This window comes from Paramormyrops kingsleyae, chromosome 3 (genome assembly GCF_048594095.1).
Source record: "Paramormyrops kingsleyae isolate MSU_618 chromosome 3, PKINGS_0.4, whole genome shotgun sequence".
Taxonomy (NCBI): Eukaryota; Metazoa; Chordata; class Actinopteri; order Osteoglossiformes; family Mormyridae; genus Paramormyrops; species Paramormyrops kingsleyae.
In genome coordinates, this window is record NC_132799.1 from 8976671 (window position 1) to 8986200 (window position 9530).

General features: G+C 39.0%; 2 protein-coding genes across 2 annotated transcripts; both read right to left on the minus strand.

The window, feature by feature from the left end:
• Positions 1-1077: 1077 nt before the first annotated feature.
• LOC140588175 (glutathione S-transferase omega-1-like) lies at positions 1078-4177 on the minus strand. The gene is made up of 7 exons (XM_072709567.1): positions 4070-4177; positions 3714-3749; positions 2641-2749; positions 2313-2535; positions 1972-2073; positions 1677-1783; positions 1078-1532 (listed from the first exon to the last, which is right to left on the minus strand). Exons 2-7 carry the CDS (start codon positions 3739-3741, stop codon positions 1382-1384), a joined length of 720 nt encoding a protein of 239 aa, XP_072565668.1. The 5' UTR covers positions 3742-3749; positions 4070-4177; the 3' UTR covers positions 1078-1381.
• Positions 4178-6888: 2711 nt separating this feature from the next.
• LOC111858740 (glutathione S-transferase omega-1-like) lies at positions 6889-8915 on the minus strand. Its single transcript, XM_072710414.1, has 5 exons — positions 8910-8915; positions 8124-8351; positions 7783-7884; positions 7488-7594; positions 6889-7343 (listed from the first exon to the last, which is right to left on the minus strand). Exons 1-5 carry the CDS (start codon positions 8913-8915, stop codon positions 7193-7195), a joined length of 594 nt encoding a protein of 197 aa, XP_072566515.1. The 3' UTR covers positions 6889-7192.
• Between the last annotated feature and the right edge of the window lie 615 nt (positions 8916-9530).

The window sequence follows — 9530 nt, forward strand, 5'->3', positions numbered from 1 at the left end:
GATCAAATTCTTCATGGAAATCTGTCTCATCATATGTACTTGGGCACCCAAGCACGTCTTAAAGACACTGGTTCCTGGGCAGAAGAACATTGCATATGAGCCACTGGTTGATCCGAAGAACGTATTTCTTCCACTTTTGCACATAAAACTTGGGCTAATGAAAAACTTTAAGGCAATGAATAAGCAAGGCAAAGCCTTTGCGCACTTGCGACAGATGTTTCCACATATCAGTGATGCCAAGATGAAAGAAGGCGTCTTTATTGGTCCACAGATCCGTGAAGTGATGAGGGACAGTCATTTTGATGGCCTGCTGCAGGGTGTCGAACCTGTCGCATGGATCACCTTCAAGAATGACGTTTCTAACTTTCTCGGTAACTACAAGGCACCAAACTACATCAAACAGGTTGAAAGTCTGCTCCAGGCATACAAATCAATGAACTGCAACGTGTCACTGAAGTTGCACTTTCTCCATTCTCACTGGGATTTCTTCCCAGCCAATCTCGGTGCAGTCAGTGACGAACATGGAGAAACGTTACCAGGGAAGGTGGAGTCCGTCTATGCTGGGGGGCTATTGTTGGACACTGATATGTGAAGCCCCGGACAGTGACTACAAATGAAAATCTGCATCAAAACATTTCTAATCTTCTCTTTTGTTGCTTACATTGCAGTATTATAGCATAGGCCTATGCCACTGATTATGTTATCATGTTAAATGCATAACTGCAGTTCTCTTTAAAACCCTACCTGATTCAAAAATTTCAAATACATATTTGAAAAAATTATGGAAAAAACAAAAAATTCCCTAAAATTTGTTGGCCAGTGTTATGAGTGCGCCAGACAGCCAATTGGGAGCGCTTACCAGAGCCAAACTGTTTGACTGACAGCATGTTAATTAAAGACATCTTGTGCTTATTGCTGGTAATGTATCTAAGATCATTAAACTGCTGGCACAGTGATATTCTCATGGGTGAACTGTAACCAAATATACATCGCTGTGTGCGGAATGAAGAAGAGAGGCGTGGAGTGACCCACACACCATGAAAAAGTGGAAAAAAAAAAATCACAGAATTCGGTGCATCACCAGTACGAATTTTAATATCAAAATGGATTTTACAAATGACTTTATCACCATGAACCATCTGAGGAACTGGTTTCTGCAGTAAGGACCTAATCAAATCAAATCAAATCAATTCAAATCAAATAATCCAAACATTTAAAAGCAGAAACTCTGTGTTCCACAACTTGATTAATCATCACCGGACTCAACACAGTTTTGTGTTATTTGGCAAATCATTTGACAGATAATATACAACTGTCATATAGAAGAGATTCTTAGAAAAGAGAAAACAATGAATGAAAGAAGAACAGACAAGAAAAATCTCTACAGGCCTAAGTCATAGTTGGGTTTGCCATCAAAGTAGTCTTTGAGGAAGGCTTTGTGGGTCTCGCCATCAAACATGGTTGCCTTGACAGTGGGATCCTCAACCATACGCTTCATCCACTCCTTCAGCGCCGGGGCTGCATCCAAGGGGCTGGAGAAACAGTGAAACATTTATGCTCCACAGCCGTTCTTGTAAATCACAGTTTAAAGATCATAGCGGCTCCCAGCTTGTATGATTATCTCAAAGCCATGCAGAATATAACCTTAGATATTCAGGGTAACAAGCGATACTTACCGTGCCACTCCAAAGCTATCGGCCCTCTCAAACCAAGGCCACATCAAGTAATCAATCATAGTCACAGAATCTCCTCCAAAAAATTTTGTCTTCCTACCAACTAGAACCTGGGAAGCAGACATACATGCACATATGAATCCAGTAGTAATGCAGCAGGAAACTCAGACAAATAAAATCCACATGCAGAAATTGCTCCAACATTTGTTTTGAAGGAATGTCTTAGTGACCAAAAACAACACTACACTGCATTACATCAGTAGATACCTCAAGAATGCAATACCAGGTTATCACAAACCTCATTGAGTTTTATGAATTTCCCTTTCAGTTCTTCTTCGTCAGCAGACGTATCCTCACCCTTGCTCTTCCCGATAGGGATTTTATAAATCAAGGCAATAACCTTAAGTAGAATGTAATGCGTTATTGGGTAATCACAGACGGTCAATGCAATTGGTCACTCTCACTCTGGAGAGTCTGTAAGAGTTTACAGGTTTTCTAATGATGCAGATCACAGGCAACAGCATAACCAACATTCAATCAACTGTTTAGTATGAGTCTGCTGGAAAAAAATGGGAAGCTAATGTCCTGTGAATGAAACATGGTTTTGACACATATGTTTAGTTACAGGTGAGTTACTACCTTGGAGAACTCCTCAAGCAGCATCTTCTGTTGGGCCTTCTTAAATGGGTCAGCAGGAAAGAGCTTCTTGTCCTGAAACATTTCATCCAGGTACTCACACGTGATCACTGAGTCACAGATCAGCTGACCCTGCACAGTCTCCAAAACTGGAACGGTACCCGCTGGATTTTTGTCCAAGAACCAACTAGGTTTGTTCTTCAGATGGATGTTAATGACTTCATAGCTGAAAATGAGAATGTGATGCTGTTCATTGTTGTCACCTCTGAAATGTAACATGCCTGTTTGATTATATTGTTATAGCAGCGGCTGTGGATAAATTGAAACTCACTTGATACCCTTGGCGTTGAGAACCAAACGCGTCCTTTCAGCAAAGGGGCAGAACCTCATACTGTATATGCGGATTTGGGAATTGGTCACTGGACCCGGAGCTTGGCATCCTGTTGGTTTAGAACAGGAGGAGTGATTCAGAGGAAATAATGGCACAAAGGGCGATGATTATAGTTAACAATCATATTTTAATGTCGTTTTGATTGACCACAGGCTTTATCATTTGTTTTGGTCACTTTCAGAACCCTTTATTATAAGATATCAAAATTAGAAATACAATTCATGCATTATTTGCCTGCAGCTTTACACAAATGTTTAAACGTAAAAGAGTAAGTAAGAAAAATACAATTTACACGATCGAAAAAAATTAAAAAATCCAGATTGGCTCCAGCTCAGGGGCTATTGATGTAGACAATTTTAGGTTTAAATGGAACAATATAGATTTGTTGTAAGATTTCTTGCGTGAGCGTGAGTCTGAAAGCGTGAGTAGGATGCGTGGGAGTTGGCAACCCTGTTAATTATTTTTAAAAACTTAGGTCAAATAAGTGGGCAATTTTACACGATCATAATGAGTCAGCAAAAATATTGGGAATCAGGGCTGAAGCCGATACCGAGATTAAAACCGTCAGCTCTTCCTATAGGTGTGCCCCGTAATGGTTATTGGAGTTGCAGAAAAAATACCGAGGACTTCACCTCGGAGTCCTCATATGGTACGAACATGCTGGCAATGAATATCATGTCAACCTGTTGTCTAACCTGCAGCTCCTATCTGAAAAAAAATGTTCTATATTTAATCAGTCATTTTCGCGGTTTTTCAATGTAGGCTACCTAAAGTTAATAAAAAAACAATTACTAAACTAACTTAACATGGTATTTCAGTTCATTTTGGAAGAAATGTTTGGCACTTGACAAAATAATTATTCATTAACAGATAAAATAACGAAACCAATCTTAACCCGCAACTCACGAACTGTTATTAAGATGAAATGAATATGCAATAGGTTTACACTTTCTGCTACCACACACTTTGTAAGAGCCTGGCACATTAAATGTAGGCAAAATAAAAGCGATTACCTTGGACGAGACATTTCTGTGAAGCCATTGATTCACCTGGTGGAAACCACAAATTTGTATAGGGTAGATGCATCAACTTAATGCATACAGTCACTGTGGCAAAACCAAACATTTCAAGTTCATTTTTAAAAAATGAAAAATCAATGCGCTAACTAAATACCTAGAAAACTGTACACGAACATAAGCGCACAGTTCCTGTTACTAAAAAGAGTAAAGTTTAAATAGTTATAAATAATTGCAAACAGATCAACCCCTCTTCTATGTAAATCTGGGTGCGTTCTTTATTCTTTCTTAGCAAAGTTCCTTAGCAAAGTTTACACAAATATTTCTACAGACATTACAGGAAAAGCACATACTTGAGTTCACGGCTTCCTACTGTCGCTGTCAGTGATCCGCGCTGCTCACGGAAAATGGCGGAGAGTCACGAACGTTGAAGGCCGGAGTTTCTTTTCTAGCCAATCACTTAAATCATAGTGGGGTGGGCGTGGCTTTTGGGAATGTGAGCAAACAACCCAATGTTTTAGGGAAAGAGATAAAAACGAGATTTTTTTTTCTGACTATTGTATTACCATAGATACAAAATTCATACAGGTATTTTACATATGGATGTTTAGGAAAATTAGTAAGTCGGGTAAAGTTGGAACCACTATCCTAATACTATATGCCTAAATTGAAATATATATTTCTGCTGCTGATATTGTAGTATCAGGGATGTTGGCCCCACTATGTGCTGACTTGATGATGTCTTCATTAGGTTGGGTTCCATGGGGTCCTAGTCATTATTTATACATCTGTCATTCTTTGTATTTTGTGGTTAATGTTAAGAACAGAAGGGAAATACAAAGCATAATTTATGCAATATGCAATGCATTCAATAATGTGATAAATAATTTGAGCATGTTGCTAGTGGATAATGGCAGTTGGCCTTAAATAAAGCTGAAAAAGAAATCCGGTTTTTCTAAAGAAAACCGTCCTTTGTAAATTACAGGAGTGGTATATTCAAAGCACAAATAATCCCGTTAAATCTTGCAGTGTAGCTATGACTTAGCAAAAGTTATATAATGAAAACAACCACCATGCTTTGAGGGCTATGAGTCATTAACTGTATGGAATCATACACAGTTTGCCGGTGCTCTGTGCCCAGTTCCAAACAGTAAAACTGATCTCCTTCTACTCTAAACGTCAATGGAATAAAAAAAACAAAAAACAGTGCCCCCTGCTGGGCATCGATATCTGAAGTGTACGTGGGCTGCAAAAATGGGCATTTACTAAAGGCGTGCCATAAAAGTGTCTATTGTGTAAAATCCCAAACCAGATCGCAATGCAACAGGTGGGTCCTCTTAGGTCAAACTATATTTTGGATTGCAAAAGAAAGGCTTTTAAATCCATTCAACATCTAATTGTTTATCTAGTACAAGGTTGGGGGGAGCTTTTACATTTTGAATCCTTAATGTTTAACTATTACAAATTATTCTGGGATTTCACCAGCTGGATAAGAGAAAAATTCACAATGCGTGTTAAGTTCAAAACCACTTGTGTGAATAACACGACTGTATACTACATTCTGTAATAATGGTAAAGTCATGGAGACATTTATGCTAATCATGTAACCAAGACTAGATCATCCTACAAAAGGTCTCCACAGCAGACAGATGCAGATCAGTTTAGTATGGGGTTATTTAACTAATTTACATGAACCAAACATAGATATCTGACAGGTAGCCATTATAAGGAGGCTAGTGAACGTTTTCTTTGTCATAACCTTGTAGTTATTGATATATAATTTGTAATTAGTTACATATAATAATAATGTAATGATTTTAAAAATTACACTGGTCGACATGGTTTTTGTTTCCTTCAAAATTTTTTGTGCACCAGATAGATTTTGTGATGCTGATCACAGAAATAACTTTGAAATCTTCCCAGTGGGCAAGGTTTTTGAGAAACAGCTAATTTTCTAATAGTTAGGAAGCAGTGTTAGAATCGGAGTGGTTTGCATAGTAATGGGCATTCCAGTTTACATGCCTGGCAGTAGTAGGTCAGAACTATTGTATTTTTAAAAAAATAACTGATGTAATTTATACTAGAGACTCATTTCGATCAAATTCTTCATGGAAATCTGTCTCATCATATGTACTTGGGCACCCAAGCACGTCTTAAAGACACTGGTTCCTGGGCAGAAGAACATTGCATATGAGCCACTGGTTGATCCGAAGAACGTATTTCTTCCACTTTTGCACATAAAACTTGGGCTAATGAAAAACTTTAAGGCAATGAATAAGCAAGGCAAAGCCTTTGCGCACTTGCGACAGATGTTTCCACATATCAGTGATGCCAAGATGAAAGAAGGCGTCTTTATTGGTCCACAGATCCGTGAAGTGATGAGGGACAGTCATTTTGATGGCCTGCTGCAGGGTGTCGAACCTGTCGCATGGATCACCTTCAAGAATGACGTTTCTAACTTTCTCGGTAACTACAAGGCACCAAACTACATCAAACAGGTTGAAAGTCTGCTCCAGGCATACAAATCAATGAACTGCAACGTGTCACTGAAGTTGCACTTTCTCCATTCTCACTGGGATTTCTTCCCAGCCAATCTCGGTGCAGTCAGTGACGAACATGGAGAAACGTTACCAGGGAAGGTGGAGTCCGTCTATGCTGGGGGGCTATTGTTGGACACTGATATGTGAAGCCCCGGACAGTGACTACAAATGAAAATCTGCATCAAAACATTTCTAATCTTCTCTTTTGTTGCTTACATTGCAGTATTATAGCATAGGCCTATGCCACTGATTATGTTATCATGTTAAATGCATAACTGCAGTTCTCTTTAAAACCCTACCTGATTCAAAAATTTCAAATACATATTTGAAAAAATTATGGAAAAAACAAAAAATTCCCTAAAATTTGTTGGCCAGTGTTATGAGTGCGCCAGACAGCCAATTGGGAGCGCTTACCAGAGCCAAACTGTTTGACTGACAGCATGTTAATTAAAGACATCTTGTGCTTATTGCTGGTAATGTATCTAAGATCATTAAACTGCTGGCACAGTGATATTCTCATGGGTGAACTGTAACCAAATATACATCGCTGTGTGCGGAATGAAGAAGAGAGGCGTGGAGTGACCCACACACCATGAAAAAGTGGAAAAAAAAAAATCACAGAATTCGGTGCATCACCAGTACGAATTTTAATATCAAAATGGATTTTACAAATGACTTTATCACCATGAACCATCTGAGGAACTGGTTTCTGCAGTAAGGACCTAATCAAATCAAATCAAATCAATTCAAATCAAATAATCCAAACATTTAAAAGCAGAAACTCTGTGTTCCACAACTTGATTAATCATCACCGGACTCAACACAGTTTTGTGTTATTTGGCAAATCATTTGACAGATAATATACAACTGTCATATAGAAGAGATTCTTAGAAAAGAGAAAACAATGAATGAAAGAAGAACAGACAAGAAAAATCTCTACAGGCCTAAGTCATAGTTGGGTTTGCCATCAAAGTAGTCTTTGAGGAAGGCTTTGTGGGTCTCGCCATCAAACATGGTTGCCTTGACAGTGGGATCCTCAACCATACGCTTCATCCACTCCTTCAGCGCCGGGGCTGCATCCAAGGGGCTGGAGAAACAGTGAAACATTTATGCTCCACAGCCGTTCTTGTAAATCACAGTTTAAAGATCATAGCGGCTCCCAGCTTGTATGATTATCTCAAAGCCATGCAGAATATAACCTTAGATATTCAGGGTAACAAGCGATACTTACCGTGCCACTCCAAAGCTATCGGCCCTCTCAAACCAAGGCCACATCAAGTAATCAATCATAGTCACAGAATCTCCTCCAAAAAATTTTGTCTTCCTACCAACTAGAACCTGGGAAGCAGACATACATGCACATATGAATCCAGTAGTAATGCAGCAGGAAACTCAGACAAATAAAATCCACATGCAGAAATTGCTCCAACATTTGTTTTGAAGGAATGTCTTAGTGACCAAAAACAACACTACACTGCATTACATCAGTAGATACCTCAAGAATGCAATACCAGGTTATCACAAACCTCATTGAGTTTTATGAATTTCCCTTTCAGTTCTTCTTCGTCAGCAGACGTATCCTCACCCTTGCTCTTCCCGATAGGGATTTTATAAATCAAGGCAATAACCTTAAGTAGAATGTAATGCGTTATTGGGTAATCACAGACGGTCAATGCAATTGGTCACTCTCACTCTGGAGAGTCTGTAAGAGTTTACAGGTTTTCTAATGATGCAGATCACAGGCAACAGCATAACCAACATTCAATCAACTGTTTAGTATGAGTCTGCTGGAAAAAAATGGGAAGCTAATGTCCTGTGAATGAAACATGGTTTTGACACATATGTTTAGTTACAGGTGAGTTACTACCTTGGAGAACTCCTCAAGCAGCATCTTCTGTTGGGCCTTCTTAAATGGGTCAGCAGGAAAGAGCTTCTTGTCCTGAAACATTTCATCCAGGTACTCACACGTGATCACTGAGTCACAGATCAGCTGACCCTGCACAGTCTCCAAAACTGGAACGGTACCCGCTGGATTTTTGTCCAAGAACCAACTAGGTTTGTTCTTCAGATGGATGTTAATGACTTCATACAGTAGCTGAAAATGAGAATGTGATGCTGTTCATTGTTGTCACCTCTGGAATGTAACATGCCTGTTTGATTATACTGTTATAGCAGCGGTTGTGGTTAAATTGAAACTCACTTGATACCCTTGGCGTTGAGAACCAAACGCGTCCTTTCAGCAAAGGGGCAGAACCTCATACTGTATATGCGGATTTGGGAATTGGTCACTGGACCCGGAGCTGGGCATCCTGTTGGTTCAGAACAGGAGGAGTGATTCAGAGGAAATAATGGCACAGAAGACAATGATTAATAAACCATCACATTTTAATGGTGCTTCGATTGTACACAAGCTTTATAATTTTCTTTGGTCCCTTAAGGTTCTTTTAGAATAAACTGATACAATTAGCAATACACTGCACACATTGCGTTTAATGCAGCTTTTGCCCAACTTTGTCAATTCATTCGTCCGTTCGTTTTATATAAGCTTACCACTTGTCCCATACATGGTCAGTGCAAGGCAGGAATAACCCAGAACGGAGCACCAACCCATCGCAGGGCACACACACCATTCACACACACCATTCACACCTACGGACATTTTGGCAACACCTCAGCGTGTACATCAGCAAATTCACAAAGTTTGGGGTCAAGCAAAATCGATTTTTCTCCATTTTTAATATTTCCTCCTGTCAACTTTTTCGCCTGTCAATTATGACTTCATTATAAAGTTAATTATTCAAAAAAGTCAGACTAATAAGATGCCAATTTAATCACAGTGAGTCAGCAGAAATATTGGCAAACAACGACTATCGTATCGACTTAGTGACTAATCTGCAGTTCCGATCTGAAAAACCTACCTGAAGTAATTTTAATAGTCGATTTAGCTGTTTTCAGATGAAATTAAAGGTATCGATCACTAATTAACATGCCATTAAATTCTGGCTCTAGAAAAAAAAAACTAACGAGGTTACACTTAATTCTGTACATCTTTTCACACATACAGATACACTTTTTGTCATATTAGTTGTTAGTAAAAAAAAAGCGATTACCTTTAACAAGGCATTTCTGCGAAGCCATTCAGTCACCTAGTTGAAACCGCTCACCTGTATGAAGAAATGACAGTAACGCTGCTTTTACGGCTTAGGCCTACAACAGTCATTTCAGAAAAACCAATTATTTCAGATTCGCTTTCTAAAACTGCCCTAACTAATAG

What these genes read in the sequence shown, in the direction of transcription:
- LOC140588175 (XM_072709567.1), bottom strand. Translation starts at nt 3,741, where the DNA reads ATGGCTTCACAGAAATGTCTCGTCCAAG. An exon ending in ACAGAAATGTCTCGTCCAAG is followed by an intron (nt 2,750 to 3,713) that starts GTAATCGCTTTT and finishes CTAAACCAACAG; the next exon opens with GATGCCAAGCTCCGGGTCCA. An exon ending in CTCAACGCCAAGGGTATCAA is followed by an intron (nt 2,536 to 2,640) that starts GTGAGTTTCAAT and finishes TCTCATTTTCAG; the next exon opens with CTATGAAGTCATTAACATCC.
- LOC111858740 (XM_072710414.1), bottom strand. An exon ending in TGCTTGAGGAGTTCTCCAAG is followed by an intron (nt 7,885 to 8,123) that starts GTAGTAACTCAC and finishes ATTCTACTTAAG; the next exon opens with GTTATTGCCTTGATTTATAA. An exon ending in AATTCATAAAACTCAATGAG is followed by an intron (nt 7,595 to 7,782) that starts GTTTGTGATAAC and finishes TCTGCTTCCCAG; the next exon opens with GTTCTAGTTGGTAGGAAGAC.